This window comes from Hyaena hyaena, unplaced genomic scaffold (assembly GCF_003009895.1).
Source record: "Hyaena hyaena isolate Hyena2069 unplaced genomic scaffold, ASM300989v1 scaffold_205, whole genome shotgun sequence".
Lineage (NCBI taxonomy): Eukaryota > Metazoa > Chordata > Mammalia > Carnivora > Hyaenidae > Hyaena > Hyaena hyaena.
This window is the reverse complement of record NW_024080838.1, coordinates 1119361-1142475: the sequence shown is the minus strand read 5'-3', so window position 1 is coordinate 1142475 and position 23115 is coordinate 1119361. Positions and strand designations below refer to the sequence as shown.

General features: G+C 42.9%; 1 protein-coding gene across 5 annotated transcripts in view; it reads left to right on the top strand.

The window, feature by feature from the left end:
• The window catches only part of ARHGEF28 (Rho guanine nucleotide exchange factor 28), a 304052-nt gene that overhangs the window by 183367 nt on the left and 97570 nt on the right, over positions 1–23115 (top strand). For all 5 annotated transcript variants that reach the window (XM_039242075.1, XM_039242076.1, XM_039242078.1 and 2 more), the window contains exon 10: positions 22312–22433. In XM_039242075.1, coding sequence (XP_039098006.1) covers positions 22312–22433 — 122 coding nt within the window. The remainder of the gene's footprint in view (positions 1–22311; positions 22434–23115) is intronic.

Here is a 23115-nt window from a genome sequence, read left to right as displayed (position 1 = left end):
TTGCCTGTGTACTGAGCTCTCTGGCTGTCCACACTTATAAACCTCAATCTTTCCATCACTGCACGGTGACCTTTCTGAAAACTGTACTCTAGCTCCCGAGCAAAACAAGTGCATTTGGAGGCCTTCCTTGAAGCACAGGCAACTCTCTTTGAATTCACAGTTACCTTTCTTCTTAATTTCCATTTCTAACCACAAGAAGAGGGGAGTTAATGATTCATGTGCTCCCAGTGACCTTTTGAATAACTGGACTGTGATGTACCAGTACAACTCTTAGCTGCCTCTCTCTCCTTCTTTACTTCCCTAGTTTGGCTTTAATATTTACAGCCTCCTTCTCAGTCTACACGCCTGGACGCCTGAAGGAAGCAAAATGTTTATTGCCTCTCCCTCCCCGTGTTCGGGAGCTTTTCACCCAGCCCCATTCCTTCCTTTGACATCACACCGTAGACTCGCCTCCTGGCTGGGGACGCCCGAGTTCTTCCTGCATCTCTCCTGTTGAATTTGTTGATTTAAGCAACACAAAAAAGATGGATTCTGACTCGGATTCCCCTTTTAACTACTCATGGCCTTCCTTCCCCAAAATGAAGATTCGACGGAGGCCGTCCAAGCAAGGTAGATCCCAGAATCTTTTATTTCCCTCAGAGCCAAGCCAGGGATCTTCATATTCTTACCTTTCTTTTCCTCGTTGCTTTGCCAGACTCTTGCCTGTGAGCTGCAAGTTTGTACATGTCTTTATAAAGCTCAACTCTAAATATACTTTTCAGATAGGCTGCTGAGGTAAATCCACTGGTTTTTATGTTCCTTTCACTTTGACTCTGCCTTTGTGCTGAATTGTGCATGTGCAGTTCTCTTTTGTTAAAAAAGTGGGGGGCAGGGGAGTTCAGTACAAGGGAAATGTTTCGGATTCACTTTATCAGAGTTACCTTGGAGCCACCTTGATAATGGAGAGTCCTATTGATTTAAAGAACTGTGTACATATTCGATATCCAGTTTCTGCTTCTCTGGTGTTTGTTTTCAAGTGGGTGTTTGGTTTTTTAAAAATTCTTTCCCTAAGAAAATTGTTCCATTTTATACTATTGATTTTATAGTTGCTCTAAGGAAGGAATTTTAAGAAAGCAACTTAAACAAGGAAGCCTGTGTATCTCTAGGGGATATAGTCATACATTAGAAAGTTTATTAGTAATTACCAAGTATGCAAAACACTTTACTGCCAAAGGAAAAAGTCATTTATTTGTAGCATGATTAATAACGCAGTCGGTTTATGCCACTTATTTCCCCTTGCAACTCTTTCTTGCCGTACAAGCCTTTGAAATCAAGGGATAGGTTAGTGTTGGGGTGCAGTGAGGTGTCCTGAGTAGTCACTGCACCATCCTCAGCTGGCCCTCAGCCAGTGGCAGTTGTTGCTTTCTGAGGTTTACCAGAATGAAGAAGGGGGTCATCCATTTTGTCCCTTACCTTATGTGGGGACTTATGCGGTTATGTTTTTAATTCAAGGAGAAAGGAAGGTTTTCATGAGCCTAAAGGCAGAAGAGATGTTTCTGAGGGTGGGCTGTCTCTGTAGCATTGTCCTGAGGGAGCACAATTCTCTAGAACAGGATGACCTACTGAATCACCCCGGGCTTTTCGCTGAGAAAAATGGAGGTTGGCAGTTGTCAACATACCTGGTTTTCTTCAAGGACCTTTTTCCTTCTAAAAATAAAATAGAGGTAGGTGTGTGTGTGTGTGTGTGTGTGTGTGTGTGTGTGTGTGTGTCCCCATCCTTTCTTTCTCTTTGGCTGGAATCAAGGCCACCCCCAGGATTGAGATTGGTTAAACATCCAGGGGCAGTAGAAAGCCTTCACCTGAACAAAGTCCCGATACGGCTCTGCTGACGTCCTTGAAAATCTCTTACTGGGGACTTAAAACTGTTGTACCACATTCCACTTTTCCATTGGAGTTTCCAAACTTAATTTCTTCTTTGGGGGGCAGTGACCATGTTAAATGCAACTTACCATTAAATGGTTCAGGAGGAAAAACTTTACCTAAGAGAGAGCACAGCATGTGCATGTAAAAGCACATACAGAAAATGGAGCAAAATGTTTATGGCAGGTAAATCTGGGTAAAGACACTAGAATGGTGTTCTTTGTGCTATTCTTCTAACTTCTTGGGAAGTTTGCAATGCCTTCCAAATAATTTTTTTTAAACTTCTGCATTCAAGTGGGGAGACACATTTGGTCCTTATTATCTCTTTAGAGTGAATAGTCCTCCGGTATAGTGAGAACTGCTTGAGGGCAGGTTGCTGTTCTACAGGACTATTAGATCTTTGTGCTCATTCCAAATCATTCCAGTTTGGGGAATAATCTTCATATGTTTTTGTGCCTGGCAGATTAGGCAGATGTCTCTGTTTCTGGGGGTCCATGTGGCCTAACAACCTGGAGAGAGGTGGGATTAATGAGGAGGAGGCTGGTGGAGAAGCTTGTGAGTCCAGTGGCAGGGAGATAGGGCACACATTAATCACTCTGTTGTTTGAAATCTAAAATTGGAGCACATCCAGTTTGAGGTACAGCAAAAAGTCACAACATAGCTATGTTTAAATTAAACTCAATTAAAGCGAAAGCAGGTACTTGGGATTCGAAAATCATTATTTGCAGGTAATAAACAAGTGGAAATAAAGTTGATAGCAGAGAGTTGGGAATCGTCTGAGTCTCCTGCTTGCTTGTTTCATTAAATGATGATGGCCTGTGGGCACCTGGGTGGCTGAGTTGGTTAGGCATCCAAGTCTTGATTTCACTTCAGGTCATGATCTCACAGTCTGTGAGATCGAATACCCACGTCGGGCTCTATGCTAACAGTGTAGAGTCTGCTTGGGATTCTTTCTCTCCCTGTCCCCTGGTTGTGCACGTGCACATGCTCTTTCTCTCTGTCTCTCTGTCTCTCTCTCAAATAAACATAAATGATGATGGCCTAGTTGTGAACAGTGGGTTTGGTCACACTGCAGGATTGGCTAGACAGAGCCTGAGAACCATACGACTTAGAGATGACCCAATCCACCTACCTCATTTTATAGATGAGGGTCATGGGCCCAAAGAGGTGAAGGGATAGAGAATTATGTGTTCAACAGGCATTTCCAGAATAGCAGGCGTTGTCGTAGAGGGTGGGGCAAAGCAGTGAACCAGACAGGTACTGTCCCTGCTTACAGGGATCTTAGCACTAAGAATGGATTGCACGTCTCACAGGACTCGGACATGCCCCCTCTGTATAGTGGAAGAAACACCAGGAAACTGGATTTTTTTCCAGCCCTATGGCCTATTTGTGCCAGAACTGTGGTCTCTGGTCTCTTATAGGATGATCTAATGATTTTTTGTCAGTCTGTAAAATCAAGGTGTCTTGGATTTCATGCTCTTTCTTCTTGTTAGCACCAACATCATTCTTAGAAGGTAAGTTCTGGTCACTTTGGGAAGTCAGGAGGGAGGTTTTGAAGACATGAAATTTCTGCCTTACTAGTAAACCTCTCCTATTTTGTTGGAAACTTTTTTTTTTTTTGGTAAATGTTTGTTTATTTTTTATTTTGAGAGAGCACAAGCAGGGGAGGAGCAGAGAGAGAAAGGGAGACACAGAGTGCAAAGCAGACTCCAGGCTCTGAGCTGTCAGCACAGAGCCCAGTGCATGGCTTGAATTCATCAACCGCAAGATCATGACCTGAGCCAAAGTTGGCAGCTTAACCAACTGAGCCAAACAGGCGCCCTGGAAATACTCTCTTTTATTTACTGTGAAGCTTTTCTCCTGATTCCCCTAGTTAGTATTCTGTCTTTTAAAACTCTGTCTCGTCCTTATTATCACTATTCTTTGATAGACACACACATACACATACACATTCCTGGCTTGTTTAGAGAGCTGGGGAAATAGAGAGGGTTTGGCAGAAACCCACCAATACTTACATCAACTAAAAAGTGAATCTACTGCTTTCTTACCCTCATGCTGTCAGAATGGAAGAGAAAAGGATTAACTTAGAAGCAGTGCCTTTGGAATTGGCCATGTCTAGAAGGAAATGTGATATAAGCAGAGGGTGAAAGCATTTAAAAACAAGCTGCCTCAGTAGTATCCTGGGATTCTTGAAAGTTGCCCCTTGTCGTTTCACGGCCAGGACAGGCTGTACCCGGAGACATGTGGTTAATGATTGGGGTGGGCTAGGATCCATGGCCGTTCTGCTTCAGAGACTTGAGGAATGCCTGGGCTTTTGTTTTGTTGGTTTCGGTAGGAGATTGAACCAAGGAAATTAATGTTTGTAAATCAAAGGTGAAAAAATCTAGGGATTGGAACTTACCTAAGTTAACCATATTCTTCAGTCTTTAAAGTGTATTCTTTAATTCGCATCACCAGGGCCCAGGAAATGTTACACTGTTCTCTGTGCCTTTCATCCACTTGGGAACTTCTGTCACTCTCCTCTACTCCAGCTTAGGTCCCGTACCTCTCTAATGACACAGAGTGCAAAAGAGGACCTTTTCCCCCATTTGCTCATGCAAAACCAGTCGGTAGTTGCCAAAGGAGGCAGTGCCTATCAGAAAGCTTCACAACCTTGGAGAGCTTAGATAGTACCATGTCTTCTGTAGCCATAGTCAAAATGAGATTTGTGTGATACTTTATTAATCATCATAGCCACTGATAATTAAGCTGTGGTAGGCACTTGGCATAAATGATACTTGATTCTCAAAATAACTCTGTAAGGTAGATACTACGTCTGGCTTACAAGAGAGGAAACTGAAGCTTAGTGAGTTTTAAAGTGATTCCTATGGCTGTGCTGGGAAATGCAGGAATAGTAACCAATGATAGAGCAAGGAAGGAGAGTGAATACCCGAGTAATGCCCAGATAAAGTGTAAGAGATCTGTATGTCGAATAGGTGCAGTCGTCTGCTTTGTTTATTAGTTGGCGGCTCTGAGGCTCAGAATAGGGAAGTGAGGGGTCCAAGGTCAGAACCAATAAGTGAAGAACCAGTCCGACTACAAGGGCATTGAGGTGAGAGGTTTCGTTACTCCCAGATTGTTGTACCCCATCTTGGTGGAGGTGAACTTCAGTGAGTAGCTCCCTCCATTCAATGGGTGCCTTTTTGTCTTGCCCTATTAGCTACTCCCTCTTTGGTGAATCATTGACTAGAAAGAGAGGTAGCAGTGAAAACTTGGGAGGAGCAAAGTGGTAGAGGTGTTTCTATGTCTTCATTGATCCGTTCCCCTAATGTATATATAATAGTGCCACACATTGTCATGGGTGGGAAGAGATGGACAGATGTGTGTAGCATTGGGTAGTTGGCTGAGGAGAGGAAATGGAGAAAAGGATGGGATGGGAGAGCTTCCAGCGTGTCCTGGAAATTTCACAGGTGTGTCTCCGACAGAAAGATGAAGTTAGAGTGAACGAGTTTGCTGGCATTGGAGATAAGAATCCTGAGGCCACTGTTTCAGCCTTTGTTGTGAGCTCATTGAGGAGGGCAGGTACACAGCCTGAAAAATAATCCCTTGACACAGCAAGTATTGAGAGTACGATGACATTTCGGAAGGTTGAAAGATAATTTTGAAAGGTGAGTGACTTTTATTTCATGGCCTTACTTGTTCTGGTCTATGTTTTCCCTTCTTCTTTTCATGAAGTTTCATTGAACATACATGTATAGACTTCCTTGTGCATGTGTGTATTTGGTTCTGGAATTCCCCAAAAGGATGTTTGACCACCATAGGGGGAATAGGTCACCACAGAAATCCTTATTGAGGAAGAGAAACATTTTATTGAAGGTGACATAACCTGCTAAGATTTTGCTGGTTCACAATGAACATACTGTTTAACTGGAGAGTAGGGCAGTTTTAATTTCAGAGTCTGCCTGGAAGCCTACTTTGATCAGCAGAGGAAAGGATGCCAGTCACAAGCCCATTGCCAAACAACATAGTTACATACCCTCCATGGCTCCCTTTAGTTAAACAAATACTTGGCCACATATTTGAAACTTTTTTTTTTTTTTTTGGCTGGTTTAAATTCTTGGGCAAGGTGATTTCTGCACTAATCCCTGTAAGTGGAAGGGAGGTGCTATTCCAATTTATTATCCCATGTTCAGGGACTCCTCCCTACCTCTGCACTTTCGGGCAAGAACCAGTGGTGGTTTTTTCAGATATATTAAGGCAGAAAGTGACAAATCCCAGAGAAGTCAGGGAAAATTACTGTCAAAGTTGAAGATAAGAGAGCAGTTCAAACTGAGGGATGTTGGTTTGAAAGGGATGTCATTTTCATAGCCTGTGGAGACCTGGTGGGATTTTAAGAGGCATGCGATCCCTCCAAAGGGGCAGAGTCACACTAACTCGAATGTATTAAAGTGATGGAAAGCCTCATATGCTGTTGGCTCATGGGGTTATGGAAATGTAGAGTGATGGCAAATGCTGCATTGGCCTAGATTATTTTGGTCTGCCTATGTCCTCCTTCCCTTTGCTGAACAGTGCTCAAATTGCTCAGAGGGTCGCCGCTCCCCTGCTTTGGCCATAGGTCCAAATGACGCTGCCACCTTCTCATGTGACCTGGTCTTCTTGGATGCGGTGGGCTGGGCATCATCCTGCTCAGACTGGACCAATCATAGCACCTGTCCTTGGCCAATGAGAGTCCTTCCTTGGGATTCTTCCAACTGGGGTTAGGAGGGACATAGCTTCTTTTATGAGCAGCAGTGCTGGAAGGTAGGAGTAGAGGCCATTTGCTGGGGAGAAAGCATTCCGTGGTAGGAGGAAACGTTGGGGACGTGTAAAGAGAGAAGCAGTTGCGTGATAGGGTCCTTCTCGGTTCCAGGCCCTCGTTCTCTGCCCTGAGGTCTGTTGTGGCCCAGGTGCCTCCCGCTCAAGGCTTGGGTGTTAAATTCCCTTGGTTCTGTGATGTGTCCTCACATGCTGTCAGTAAATCTTTTCTCTCCCTCTTTTATTTTTATGAGATTATATATATAATCTCTCACCTTGTTCTCTGAGATGCAGCTAAAATGTTTTTTTGTTTTCCGCAAGACCTCAGAATTTCCCCACTTAATCATTCTTCTTAAAAATTTTTAAAATTTATTTTTTTCATCATGATAAGTGTACTCTTTGATCCCCACCTCCTATTTTCCCCATCTTTCCACCCACCTCCCCTCTGGTAACCATCAGTTGGTTGGGAGTCTGTTTCTTTCTTTCCTTTTTTTTTTTTTTTTTTAATGTTTGGGGGGGTGTGTGTGTGTGTGCGCGCGCGCGTGCGCATGTGCATGCACACGCCTCGGGTGGGGAAGAAGGGAGACGACAGACAGAGGGGCAGAGAGGGAGGGAGAAAGAGAATTCTAAGCAGGCTCCGCACTGTTAGCACAGACCCCAGTGCAGGGCTCGATTCCAGGAACCGTGAGAGAATGACTTGAGCTGAAATCAACAGTCAGGCACTTAACCAATTGAGCCACCCAGGCACCCTGTGGAGTCTGTTTCTTGATGTGTCAATCTTTTTGTTCCTTCACTCATTTATTTTGTTTCTTAAATTCCACGTATGAGTGAGCTCTATGGTATTTGTCTTTCTCTGACTTACTTTGCTGAGGATTATAACCCCTTACTCCATCCATGTTGTTCCAAATGACAAGATTTCATTCTTTTTAATGGCTGAGTAATACTCCATGATGTATATATACCACATCTTCTTCATCCATTCATCATTTGGACACTTGGGCTGCTTCCATAGTTTGGCTCTTATAACTAATGCTGCAGTAAACTTAGGGGTGCATCAGAGTTCATAATTCTATCCTTGCCACTCTGACTTTTGGTTGGTTTTATAACAGCCACTTCATTAGTGTGTTGCAGTTAATACTGAATGTCTGACCCTAAGACAGTGAATTCCTTGAGGACAGAGTCAGGTGGCCGCTTTTCACACCTCTACTGCCTGGATCACAGAAAGCAGGTGGTAAATACTTAAAGCGAATTGTAGCACACATTTACTCACACTGTACTCAGATACTTTTTTATTTTGTCTCTGTTCCTTAATTTTGGATCTGATATTTTTATGAAGTCTTATACTCCAGGCAGTGGGGATGGGAAAGGATAGATTTTAGTCTAATACAAAAAACTCGGTCTGATGCAATAATAAAAACCATTATTTTCGCTAATTGTTCTGCACTTGAAGTATAATATCCAGTTTAGCCAGTTTCTTTCCAATCCTATTTCTGGCCAAGCCGGCATAGAATGTGATTTTTCTGGTGAGCATGGGGGCAATTGGGGGGGGGGTCGAAGGAGGGCTAATTTTTGAATGTCCTGTGGGTCCTTCTGGTGTCTGCTCCAGATCAGCTGGCCTGGGCTCTTCCCTAAGGCATGAATGTGTTTTATGGGGTGCGATGACATCTTTGACAGATGTCCTGCAACTGTATACTCTCCTTGGTGTTAGTCTGGATTTCTCCTGTGACGTCTCCTTCATTGACTTGGCCTCACCTAGTTATACTATGGAAAACTTGGAATCTCTTTCCTAGGCTGCTGGCTCAGATGTTTCTCTAGAAATATCTCCTCCAGGGCCCTTTCCTTGTTACAATGCTGAGTCCATAGCAGGCCACAAGTACTCTCCTCAGCCATTAATACTCCTCTCACAGGCCTGTGGGATCTTAGGGACCCACACTTGGCTTCGGCAACTGGGGGGTGCTCAGGAAAGCTGCCTGACCTCAGTCTCCCGTTAAGTGTTCTTGCAGTGGTTTTCCTTGTGATGGTATGAGGCAGCCTGCAAGGTGGTCTCCTTCAGAACCCCCTATGGAAGCACAAAAGCCCACCCACCCTGAGTTACCCACAGGCAAGGAAGCCACCTGTCTCATGTCTTTGATCTCTCTTGTCCCTGCCAATGAAAAGCCCCAGTTATGAATTGTAACAAGTGTCATATCCAGCTATCATTCATGCTAACCAACTAGTGGTCCCCAGAGTTGCTCAGCATAATGGCACAGGATTCAGAAATCAAGTAGTTTCCCAACTGAGAGAAACCCAGAACAGTTAGGAGGAATGCCAGGCACTGCTTGGCTTTCATCATTCATTCATTCGTTCGTTCGTTTGACATGTGTTTGTTGAGGCCACAAAAATAAGAGTTATTTGGAAGTTGGTAAGAAAGTAGATCTTAAATGTTCTCATCACAAAGAAAAATGTATGTATAATGATGGATGTTAACCAGACTTATTGTGAGCATTTTGCAATATATACAAATATCAAATCATTGTTGCTCACCTGAAATGAATGCCAATAATCCCTAAAAAAAGTGCAAGAATTTACATTTTAGTGGAGAATTCTCCATTTCACTAACATAGTTCCTTTTTGATAGGGGAACTCAGTTGCTTTTTGGGATACTAAGTGGGGCAAAAACACATAACCCTAAGGATGGGTGCGGGAGAATTGGAGCTCCGTGTGACTTTTGAAGTGGACACAATCATTTTTATGTGCCACTGTTTGTCTATAAGATTATCCAGGATATGAATTATTCATAGGATTTCTTGTGATGATGACATACAGGAGCATCTTCTTCTCAGTTAGTTTGTATTTTTTATCTATAGTTATCACGAAAGGTCTTGTCAAAGTCCTGCCCCAGTTTATTTGAAGTCTTTCACTTCAAACCTGGTACTTGTATGATCTGCTCCTTTCTCCCCCTTCAGTTTACTTACTGTTCCTCCCTGTAGACTAACTTGATTTCAGCCTCCTGACTGGCTCAGTCAGAGGAGCATGAAACTCTTGATCTCAGGGTCACGAGTTCGAGCCCCATGTTGAGCATAGAGATTACTTAAAAAAAAAAGAAAAATTTTTTAAAAAGGAAAGGAATTGCTGATTAAGTCTAATCACACTGAGTCTACACACAACACATGACTGAACATGTCCTGGATAGCGTGGGAGAAGCAAGGGTGGAAAAAAGTTACACAGTTAAGAGTGCTTTTGCACACACAGACATATGTATTCTTGAAGGCTACTTTGTGCTACTATAATTAGGAATGAGAGCTTGGAAAGACTCGGGAGAAAATGGTTATTGTTCTCCAAGGACAGTATTTTCTTATTTTCTTGCTCTCTTCTCTTTTCTCCCCATCTCCTCCTGTGCCTCTGGTATATGACGAGGGAAAAGACCTGTTTTCTTTGTGGATAATTTTGATAATTAGGTCTTTCAGAACAGCAGAATAGGGCTTCTTTTAGGTTTTAAAGTACCAAGTTGTAACTTGTTATTTAGAAGGGCTTTTAAATTGTTCCGAAGGAGAGGGCTGGAAAAACAGCTTTCACCCCAGCGCCTCTGGAATCTCTTTGCTTTTGTCCTCAGGTCTTTCTGTTAACAGGATAGGTGGAGCAGCTTTGATCACATCCCAGGGCCCACTTTCTTTCACAGGATCCCAGTAGGTGGAGGAAGCTCTGAGGGTGTATTAGGCATTTGGATCAGTGTTAGAACCACTCTACTTTGGTAGACAGAGGCTCCCTGGACTCTCCCAGGCATGTCTTGGTATACACTTACATCTTGAGAGTAACTGCATTTTACATATGACCCACAGGAAATTCCTGGGCTGGGGATAATTTTAGAATTTGGATGGATCCTTTCTGTAACCTCAAGTCCAACTCAGAAGAATGAGGCCAAGAGATTTTTCCAGGCCAAGACTAATATCAGGAAAATCCGATGAGAGACTTAGAGGAAGAACAAGCAGGGAGATAAATGACAATTTATCCCTGAAAAGGCTCCTTTTCGCTTACAAGGGTGGGTTTTTTTTTCATTCTTGTGGAGCACATGAGGGCCATTGGCGGGGAGGGCTCCCTGTAAGTTTCAGAATTCGGCAAAGGTCCTCTTTGAATTGGGAATCTGGGGCGAGTGTGCTGTAGCGAGAAAGACAGTCTCGGGCGGCACCATTTGCCTTCCGGGTCTCTCACTTCATAACTTTGGTGGGTTAATCACTCTCTTTGGGCCTCAACTTTCTTGTCTACAGAATGAACACGGTAACACCTCAGGTGGTTAGGGAGAGTTGGGCTGGCAGATGGGCTAGAACGGTACTATGGACTCTTGCATAACGCATTTCCAGCTAACGCATTTACATGGGCGTTCTCTAATTCGCCTGATTTACTGATTACCTGGTATTTTGCCTGAGATTCCACAGCCGTTCTTTCATAGAGGCACATTTTTTTTTAATGTTTTTATTTATTTCTAGGAGAGAGAGAGAGACAGCGTGAGCAGGGGAGGGTCAGAGAGAGAGGGAAACACAGACTCTGAAACAGGCTCCAGGCTCTGAGCTGGCAGTCAGCACAGAGCCCGACGCGGGGCTCGAACCCACGAACGGCGAGATCATGACCTAAGCGAAAGTTGGACGCTTAACCGACTAAGCCACCCAGGCGCCCCACACAGAGGCACATTTTTAAGACACGACCTATTTCTTCTTTTGTGTTACGTGCAAAAATGGTTCTTGCTAGAAAGTACAGAAAGAGTTGAAATAAAAAGCCATTGCAACCTAAGCGAAAGTCGGACGCTTAACCGACTAAGCCACCCAGGCGCCCCGCACAGAGGCACATTTTTAAGACACAACATATTTCTTCTTTTGTGTTACGTGTAAAAATGGTTCTTGTTAGAAAGTACAGAAAGAGTTGAAATAAAAAGCCATTGCTTAGAAGATAGCACACATGTTGGTGTATCTTCCCAGTCTTGCCCTCAGTTACCCTGTATGCTGTGCGGCTAAACAAAATGAAATCGTCTACTTACTGTTCTATGAATGTTGTTTTTCAGTGAGACTCAGACTGTCCTATTCTGGCAGCAAACCTGCAGAGGCAGAAAGCATGGGCTTAGGAAGTGAGCAAACACACGTAGGCATGGGTCATACTGTAACACATTAATGAAAGTTCCTAATGGGAAAATACCAGACATTGCTCAGATACCATTTTATTTAGTTCAAACGGGATACTCAGTAAGCCCAGTTATTAAATAAAGTACTTTGAACCAGCCAGCAGAGAGTCCACGTAGAGCTGCCGTTGACTAGTTTGGGGGAGTTGCTTAAGTGGCACCATGGTTTCTTACTCTGTAAAATGCAAAAAGGAAATAGTTCTGCTTCAGAAGATTGTTCTGAGGATCAGATGAGCTGACATGTGGAAACGATACTGTGTCTTGCTCAGAGAAAGCATGGTGTCAGGGTTAGCTCTAATAGCAGTGTTACCTGGCATAACTACCTGATATGGAACAGGTGTTTAATAGATGCTGGCTTCTGGAGTACCTACTGTTTTTCTTCTCTCCATTTTAATGCCCTCCCCCCCCCCCATCTTCCTAGTACTTTGACCTTGCAAATCTGCCTGATCATCCACTATTCCTTTAATAAAAGAAAGTTCACTTGGTTTTTAAAATGAAGAGATGAAAGAGGAATTCTTGGGCTGCCGCTGCCCGCGGGCGTGTCGGATGGTGTTGCACAGGAAGTGGCCGGCACCTGCAGTGTTCTGCACAATGGAGAATCTGTTTTTAGCTCCGACCCCAACCAGCCCCAACCAGGAAGTTACTTGTCCCACCAGGAGAACGAAATACAACTTCTGTCTCCGGAGTGCAGTAGATCAGATAGGACAAAACACAGAGGGAACAGGCAGGAAGAGCTCGGAGAAGGAGAACAGCCTGGTGGGTGTTTAGAGACTGGTCAGGGGACCTCCTGGGGAAGTGGTCTATCGTGAATGTACTTGGAGATATTTTTGAGAGCTTGAGATGGAGGCTGAGGGACCTGGGCAGGGCCCAGCAAGTAGCATGGTGGCGGGTAGTCAGGAGACACTCAGTAAATGTTGGAAAAGGGAATGAATGAATAAATGAATGAATGAATGAATGAACAAATGAATGAATGAATGAATGGAAAAAATACAAAAGCAATATTCCCCCCACAGCCAGGTGTAGAGCAAGAACAGCTGAGCAACTCACAGGAAAACTTCCAGAATTTGAGGAGATTTGTCAGGTGAGAAGGGAATAGTCTCTTAGTGGTACCTGGTACAAGGTATTTGTTCTTAATGAAAAGTATTCCCTCCTTCAGATAATATTTACTAGGTATCTCTTATGTACCGGACATGGTTCTAGGCCCTGGGGATATAATAGACAAAGTATTCAATATGACTGTTCTGATGGAGTTTGCATTTTAGTAGAAGGAAGCACAATATACAATAAATACAATGTGTTAGGTGACGATTAATGATATAAGGGAAAAGAAAGCAGGTAGGGGAGGGAAGCGCTATTGTATATACCTAATGGCCTGGGAAAGCCTATTTGATAAGATAACATTTGATTGGAGATCTGATGAAAGTGAGGAAGCAAAGCATCTGGTTATTTAGGGGAAGACCAATACCGGTAAAGTATAGCAAGTGCAAATGGCCTGAGGCATGGAATAGGAAGGCCAGGCAGCTGGAGTAGAGTAATTGGCAGGCTTTGGAGAGGTTGGGTGAGTGTGCAGGAAGGGCAGGTTGTACAAGTGTGGTGTTGTGATTTACAGTAGGAAATACATATTTGGGCTTTCTCCTGTTTGTGGCAAAGAGTTCCTAAAAGTCTTAGAATGTCCGAAGTGGTGAATATGATAAAGACATGACTTTTGGACCTAAGATTTAGCGACTGGTTGCCAGGAGAACGGGCCGTGTGATTAGGAGGTTGGAACTTTTAGCACCCTCCCCCCACACCCCTGATGGGCTGAAGATTGAGTTCAGTCACCAATGGCCAAAGATTTTTTTTTTTTAATGTTTATTTATTTTTGAGAGGGGGAGGAGGAGGAAGGGAGGGAGAGCATTGGAGGGGCAGAGAGAGAAACAGGGAGACACAGAGTCCAAAGCAGGCTCCAGTGTCCGAGCTGTCAGCACAAAGCCTGACTCGGGACTCAAACTCATAAACTGTGAGATCATGCCCTGAGCCAAAGTCAGAAATTTAACTGACTGAGCCACCCACACATCCTCCCAATGGCTGAAGATTTAATCAGTCATATCCATGTAATGATACAAAGAGGACAGGAGACTCAGAGAACGTCTGGATGGAAAACGGGAAGAGGTATCAAGATTGCATTGCACTGTGAGAACATGGAAGGTCCCCATACTTTGTCCTATGCGTGTCTTCCATGTAGCTGTTCCTGAGTCATAGTCTCTTCTAATAGACCGGTCTTTAATTAGTAAAATGTTACTCTCAGGTCTTTGAACCTCTCAAGCAAATTAATTACACCGAAGGAGAGGGGGTCATGGCAGCCTCTGATTTATAGCTAGTTGAGCAGAAGTATAGGCAACAACCTGCACTTGTAACTGGCATCTGAACTTGGGGGTGCAGAGCAGTCTCCTAGGACTGAGCGTTTAACTGAGTGTGTGGATTCTGACATTACCTCTGGGTGGAAAGTGTCAGAACTGAGTTTGATCACAGAACTCCTTGGTGTCTGAGAGTTGCTTGGATGTATGGGGAAACCCCTTCCTCAGACACGCACAGCCCAGGTTAAAGTTGCATCCCAGAACCATCTTAGCAAGGCACGGCAGGTTGTGGTAACGTTTGACTCGTACTCAAAATGAGATGGGAAGCCATTGGAGAATTTTGCAGAGGCGAGACATAATTTGATTCTCTTTGTAAAAAGATTGCCTTGTGTTTGTTGTAGAAGACAGGGTTTCAAGGGCAGAAAAATCTTCAAGGGACAGTGATCTCACAGTTGGCTGAGCAGGAGATGGTGGCGGCTTGCCCTGGCGTGGCAGTGGGTCGAGGTGGAAGGGGAAAAAAAAGGCAGATTGTGGATCCATCTGATTGTGAAAGAGAACAGTCAAGGCGACTCCAGAGAAAGGCAGAGTTGCCATTCACTGTGAAGGGAGAAGGGAGAAAGCCAGGAGTTCTGTTTTGCACTCAGGGATGCTGGACAACCTGTGGAGATGTTAAGGACATGGTTGTGATTCCAGGGAGAGGTTGGGGTTGGATATGAAACTAGGAGTCATTATCGTACAGTGGTGTGTGACACCATGTTGGATGATTCAGCGGATGCAGGAGAGGGTGGAGAAAGGCAGAGGGAAATGTGAGGATTGATTCTGGGACCCTGCAACCTGCTAAAATTTAGAAGATGAGGGAGACTGCGAAGGAAGGGTGAGAGAGAGACAGAGGGAGAGAGGGAGAGAGAGGGGGAGGTGTCCTGGAGGCACAGGGGAAAAGGGAGTGATAAGCTTTGTCAAACGCTGCCCTTGGTCATGTAAGGTGAGCAGGGAGAACTGACCACTAAGTTCTGAGGGGCACAGTTTCAGTGGGGTCGGGGTGCTGGGAACTGAACTCTAAAACACGCTTTACCCGCCTTGTGGTGGTTAGTCATTCTCAATAAGTCCTTCTTCTGTATTCATAGACTGCTGGGCTTGAGGCACAGTTGAATGAATGAATGAGTGAAAGAAACACACCAGCCTGCCCAGCCGTTGTAAAGAGATCCCTGGACTGAGAGGCCCCCTGCTGACTTTGGCAGGGAAGAGCCAGGCACCCAGAAGGGACCAAACCAGGTCAGCGGCACGTTTGCAAAAGGCTGCCTTAGCCTGCTTGGTTTGTGTCCGGGCGTGGGGTATCTTACATAACCAGGCAAATGGGCCACACACCCCTTAAGCTGCAAGGCCCTTAGCTTAGCGAGGGAAGGTTGGATTTCATTAGAACTCAGGCTGCAGAGGCCCTAGGCTGATGCATCCTAGTAACTACTTCCTGCCCACTTGGAGGTAGTTGTAAATATAAAAAAAAAAAATAAAAAAAAAAAAAAAAAGGGAGGTATTTGCAGCTGCGTTTCCCCCTCCCCTAGTTCTCCTCTCGGTGGGTGAAATACATTTACTCTCATTTATCTGGAGCGTTCCCTAACCAGAGCATCTAGTAGAACAAAGAAGTGTGGACGCACATTTCTGTTTCAGGGGAGTCCCTGCAGAGTTCCACGTTACAGAGCCGGGAATAGAATGGGAGACAGGAGAGCTGGGAATCCCCTTGGAGTTGCTGGTTATTCTCTAGGCACTCTGCACTGAGAACCTGGCCCCAGGCCACTTGATCCTGTTGGAACATCAGAGTTCCTGAAATCCTCCCTTTGTTCTTTGGAAACACTGTCTCTGATTGTCTGACTTTATTCTTTGTTTTTTTATAATCTCCCCTCTTTGATGAGATCTCATGCTTGAGTTGCTGGAGGTAAATCTTACGGACAGTTTGACTTTGTTGTTTAGTTACCATTTAGAGGCTGAACTTCACAAAATTTCTTAACATGAGCTAAATCTGAAATAGTGGGCATTACACCGTTCATTTTAAAAGCTCTTCATGTAGGAAACAATGTTTTGAAAATTGCAGTTTCCTAGGGTTGGTTTTAAACATGTAGACTTATAACCAAGGTAAAAATCCTCTTAATAAAGAAGCAAGACTATAGTAAAGTATCAAAACTATACAACCTCATTTACTTCTGTGATAATAGCAAGCATTTATAGAGGGCCTACTTTGTGTCAGATTGTGTCCAATCAGTTAAAATATTAAATCACTTCATCCTGATGATAATTCTAGCAGATATGTTATCATCCCTATTTTACAGATCAGGAAATGGAGGTGCAGAGAGGTTAAGTAACTTGCCCAGAGTAACACAGCTAATAGAAGGTGAAATAGGGCTTTGAAGTTAAGCAGCCCAGCACCCTTGCTCTTAATAAACTCTAATGCACTGTTCTTTACCAATTTGAAATTTGTAGCCATGTGGATGGCAGTTGAGTTTTGGTTACATTTATACGGTCTTTGAAATATTAGGTCTACTGCATAATAAAAATAAAGGTTATAAACAGAATTGTAAAGTTAACTTTTTGCTAAGAAAAACTGTTTTAAAAAGAACATAATTTATGGCACAAAAAGAGACACATAGACCAATGGAACAGAATTGAGAACTCAGAAGTGGACCCAAAATTATACAGCCAACTAATCTTTGACAAAGCAGGAAAGAATATCCAATGGAAAAAAGACAGCCTTTTTAACAGATGGTGCTGGGAGAACTGGACAGCAACATGCAGAAGAATGAAACTAGATCATTTTCTCACACCATGCACAAAAATAAACTCAAAATGGATAAAGGACCTGAACGTGAGACAGGAAGCTATCAACACCCTAGAGGAGAAAGCAGGAAACAACCTCCTTGACCTCCACCGCAGCAACTTCTTACTTGACACATCCCCAAAAGCAAGGGAGTCAAGAGCAAAAATAAACGATTGGGACCTCATCAAGATTAAAAGCTTCTGCACAGCCAAGGAAACAACCCATAAAACTAATAGGCAACCAACAGAATGGGAAAAGATAGTTGCAAATGACTTATCAGATAAAGGGTTGATATCCAGAATCTATAAGGAACTCACCAAACTCCACACCCAAAAAACAAACAACCCAGTGAAGAAATGGGCAGAAGATATGAACAGACACTTCTCAAAAGAGGATATCCAGCTGGCCAACAGACACATGAAACGATGCTCAGCATCCCTCGTCATCAGGGAAATACAAATCAAAACCACACTGAGATACCACCTCACGCCAGTCAGAGTGGCTAAAATGAGCAAATCAGAGGACTCTAGATGCTGGCGAGGATGTGGAGAAATGGGCACCCTCCTACACTGTTGGTGGGAATGGAAACTGGTACAGCCCCTCTGGAAAACAGTGTGGAGGTTCCTCAAAAAATTAACAATAGAACTCCCCTAGGACCCAGCAATAGCACTGCTAGGAATTTACCCAAGGGATACAGAAATGCTGATGCATAGGAGCACACGTACCTCTATGTTCATAGCAGCACTCTCCACAATAGCTAAAACATGGAAAGAGCCTAAGTGTCCATCAACGGACGATGGATCAAGAAGATGTGGTTTGTCTATACCATGGAATACTCCATGGCAATGAAAAACAATGAAATCTGGCCATGTGTAGCAACATGGATGGACCTTGAGGGTGTTCTGCTGAGCGAAATAAGTCAGGCAGAGAAGGACAAATATCATATGTTTGCACGTATAGGAGGATTAGGAGGAACTTAACGGAGGACCATGGGGGAGAAGAAGGGGGGAAATGGTGGGGGAAAGGGAGAGAGGCAAACCATGAGAGACTCTTTAATGCTGACAAAAACTGAGGACTGATGGATTTGGGGGGGAGGGGGGATGGGCATGGAGGAGGGCACTTGTGGGGATGAGCACTGGGTGTTATGTGGAAACTAATTTGACAATAAACTATTTGTAAAAAAAACATAATTTAATACAAAGAGCTGATTTTCTTATTGCAAATTATTTCTGTCTGCTCATTGGGAAGGGATCTGAAGGATTTTCTTTTGGGGGCAACAAGTTTTCACTTAATTTGCTACTAAAGTGAAAGGGATGAAATATATTTTAGGTTTTGAAAAGGTAAGTTAAAAAGAGCCATTGTAACTTTTTTCTTTTAATTTCTTTTTTTTCCTTTAAATGACTGAGGCAGAAAAGATATTAGCCTCCTTACTATATATATATCTGGTGATTATTTGAAAGTATTTTTGAAGGCTTATTTTCTTTCTCTAATCTTATTCTGGTGAGAAGCCCATTAGCTGCGGTAACTGGTGTTGAAGTTAATAAAGGAGTGGGGGCCTTGTAAGTCTGTCATCTTCTGGTTTGTTCCTCTATGTTCATTTCTAGATCTAATTATCCTGTGGCATCCTTTGGCAAGTGGGGACTACGGATGCTCTAGAGTTTTACTGAAAAAGTCTTAAGGGACAATCTTATAAATGGTTGTGTTGAGTGACCCAGAACATCTCCACGGCAGATCATGGATGAGAGATCTGTGGAGGAGACAGATTTTTCCATTGTCTCTACTGTCGTCTGATTTTGTGCAGTAATCTTCCCTCCCCCAACCCCCACCAAGACTGATTGTCTCAGTGGAGTCATTACCTGAATGACAGGACGATGACCCGGTCTAGGCAGCTCTTCCTAAGTGTAGGGCACATTCTTCTGGGCACTGTTGGTCTTGGCGATGGTATCCCAGCCTAATGCGAGATGACATTGAATCACATAATAAGGCAGGTATTTCCTTTGCATTTTTCTTTTGATTGCTCTGCTGATTCAAGGAGAAGTTTCTTTTTGCACACTGCTTCTCAGCCACCCCTTCCGTCCTTCCCTTCATGAATCTCCTTTCGTGACAGTGAGAGAGCGGCCCTTATAGACCCTCAGCTTTGATGTCCCCTGTGTTCAGTCAGAAGGTGCTTGCATGGTTTTAGTGTGTATAATTCCCTTCTACTTTTTATGGGGAATAGTAGCTTTCTGTTTATAGTCAGGATAAAGTATTTCTTTGAAACTTCATTGTATTTAAAGTAAAAAGGGGAGTCAATCTAAAAACAAGTACTAGAGAATATAATAATACAGGTATTAAGTAGCTATGGCAAAATTGTGAACTTGGTAGAAGAATGAGACAATCTTGGAAAATACTCATATAATAACTTCTGTAATTTTACAGAGGTCCTGTGTTTTATGTGAAAGTATTGGGACTAGATTTGTTTTAGAATTTAGAATTTTCAGACTTTTTTTGGAGTAATGCTTATATATATGATATGACTGGCAATGCCATTCTCCGGCATGGAAATATTTCTGCAGCAGAATATATGAATGTTCACACCAGATAAAGTAAATAAAAATTAAGAAAAGTTTTTATTTTAAGAGCTTTCTAGATTTCAGAATTGGAATTAAGAGCTTATGCACCTGTCTTTGTTAACAAATGACATCGTTTTCTAAAACACTGGTCAAATTATGCAGAAAACAAATTAAACCCCAACTTGGTCAAAGTAACCAAAGTAATTTGGCCATCTTTGAGTTTATTTTACTGCTTGGGTATGCTCTTACACATTCTGACCTGCTACATAGGGCCAGGTAGATTTGTTTGTGGGGGAAAAAAGGTGACTGCAAGGAGAACAGAAGTAGTTCTTAGTCCTGCTCATTTTTGAAGTGAGGGTCAGAGTTCTGACCAAAAAGCTCATTCTCTTGGTAGTTCGTAACATGGCTGTTGGGTGCCTGGTCAGTACATTCGTTGGCTCCAGTTTGTGGTACTGTTGCTTTTGGGTCTACATTTTTAAAAATAGAATCTATCAATAATTTGCAATTGTTTTGTTGAATTCCTTTTTCTTAGTCTAGTTATCCATGAAATCTTAATTTGTCGGTGATAGAGGTGGTTAAAAAAGGGCACAACCAACCGCCCAAATGTGGTGGCAGAAATGCCAGTGTGTTAAGAGTGTGTGAACTTAAAACATTATCGAGCAGTTAAACTGAACCATGAGAGACTCTTGAATGCTGAGAACAAACTGAGGGCTGATGGGGGTGGGGGAGAGGGGAAGAGGGGTGATAGGCATGGAGGAGGGCACTTGTGGGGATGAGCACTGGGTGTTATATGGAAACCAACTTGACAATAAACTATTAAAAAAATAAACTGAATTAATTAACACCTCAGGGCCCTGTTATTTATGATTGTATTTCAAGCATTCTGTAAAATGACGTGTATAAGCAGGTCTTTTCTTCAGAACACTCTGAAAGCGTTTAGTCAGATTCTTAATTTATAATCTTTGGAACTTGCTTTTATTTTGTGTAATGACAATGAAAATGTATGGTAATTGATCCTGAGAGTTACACTTGTGAAGTCTTTGTGGGTGTGTGTTACAGTGCTAGCTATGGAAGTAAGTTGATAAAAGAAGACATTGTGTGTATAAGAAAATGTTTCCCTTTTACACCGTTATTTATTCGAGCAGCTTGATGAAATTTCATTTTGGTCTTCTTTGGTGAACAGGTAGGTTAAGACACAGAATATAAAGCTGATGCCTTTGGCTCATACATTGGATATATTTTTGTAACTTGCGTAATGTCATCCAGCAGTTTCTAAAAAAGAACAGGGTGGTTTTTTTTTTTTTTAATCCTAGTACATCAGCCTAACAGGTAATGATTTTTTTTTTTCCATTTTCTCACACACTCTCATGGGCTTTCCTGGGTTATATCTATGACACAGAGAGGACAGGGAGGGAGATCATTGCCATTGCTGATGAAATGGCAACACTTCATTTTGTGCCCTCTTGCTGGAATGTCAGGGAAGAGGACATTTACTACAAATAAAACTTTAAATCCACAGTTAGATTCAATTTTAGACATGGGTAGTCTATTATAAATACAACACTAAAATCGTATTAATAGTACTGTTAGTATGATACCTTGCGGTTAATATCAATAATCTCACATTGAACATGCTTAAAATAGCTATCAATAACAAAATATAATCACAGTGACAATATTTATTGACCTTTGCTAAATGCTAGGCATGTGTTTCATGCCTTACTTGTTTGGACTCCTATAACCCTCATACCCTCTGACAGGGAAGGCATGTTGGAAGTCGGCTTTCGTACAAGAAGAAGCTCCGTTAAGGTATCGGGACATCAAATAATTTAGCCACGGTCACAGGAAACGAAGCATTCTGGCCCCACTGTGTTTTATTGCCTTCAACCTTACATTCCTTACAAATACAGTTGCCCCTCAACTCTTTGGGATTCACCCTCATCTATTTGTAACAAAGCTGAGAACATGGAAGCAAGCGAAAACATTACTGTAATGAAAGTAGAAGCACCATTCTCTGTAAGAGTATGCACAGTCGGGAGGCAGGACGGAACTACTGGGCTCTGTACTATCTTAGGCCCATTAGTAAAGGGCGTGGAGCCTGGACACCGCAGTGGAACCTGACGGTTGTAGCTCAGGCACTAATGCTTCCAAGTGATTGAGGAAGTGAGAAGAATGTTAGTTTAATCTGTGAGAAACTGAAAGCAAAAATCTAATAATTTTATAGAAATCTCTTATGACTGGAAAAACAGTGCTTGAAATGGGCACATATTTATCTATTCATGCCTTCTGCCCATCTCTTCACTGGATTATTTGGGTTTGGGGTGTTGAGTTTGTTAAGTTCTTTGTAGATTTTGGATACTAACCCTTTACCTGATGTGTCATTTGCAAATATCTTCTCCCATGCTGTGAGTTGCCTTTTAGTTTTGTTGATTGTTTCCTTTGCCGTGCAGAAGCTTTTTATCTTGATGAGGCCCCAGTAGTTCTTTCTGCTTTTATTTCCCTTGACTCCTGGAGACCTATCTAGTAAGAAGTTGCTGCAGCCAAGGTCAAAGAGGTTGCTGCCTGTTTTCTCCATATATATCTAGTGCTATTCTGTAGGTTTTAAATAACTGAGAAGGTTTGGATGTAGAACAGAAAATGCATACTTGTAGATCTTAACCCGTGAATGTGTCTTTAAAAAATACCATCTGCGTTTTTTTGGTTTTTGTTCTTGTTTTACGGTTTGATTAAGAAGGTGAAGTTTGACTGTAAAATAAGTTCCGTCTACCCTTTTCTGTCCCATTTTCATTTTCCCGCTAGATCACTCTTTTGATGTCTTCAAAACATCCAAGCACCCCCCAGCATTCCCTGCTGGACGCCGGCTCTCTGATGTGCTGAATGGCGGTGATGAAGTTTATGCCAACTGTATGGTGATAGATCAGGTAAGATGGACTGATGTTACAAGAGGGATCTTGATCTCTTTCCAAAAATATTCAGCATTGTTGGGCAGCTCTCAAGATTTCAGCCTAAGGGTAGCCCTGGTGATGCCAGAGTGGAGCCTCCTCATACAGGCATTTAACTTCAGTCCTCCTTTCCATTCACAGCACACATTAACCCACCATGACACACTTGAGGGTGGCATCGTGAGGCACTGTCCAAGGGAGGAGTGTGAGAGCTCTTCCCTTGGGGCCAACATAGGAAATGACAGTTGGAAATCTGAGATCTTCTTCTTTTTTTAAAACATTTATTTATTTTTGAGAGACTGAGAGCATGAGTGGGGGAGGGGCAGAGAGAGAGAGGGAGACATAGAATCTGAAACAGGCTCCAGGCTCTGAGCTAGCTGTCAGCACAGAGCCCGATGCAGGGCTCGAACCCAGGAACTGTGAGATCATGACCTGAGCCGAAGTTGGACGCTTCACCATCGAAGCCACCCAGGCGTCTCAAGAATGTCCTTCAGTTTTGATTTTTCTGATAATTCCTCATGATTGAGTTCGGGCTGTGTTTGGTCGTCAGGATTACAGAAAGGATGTTGTGTTGTTTTCAGCGCATTGTATCAGGAGGCACATGACAATAATATATCCCATCACTGGTAATGTTATCTTTGATTTGCCATGTTTGTTTTCA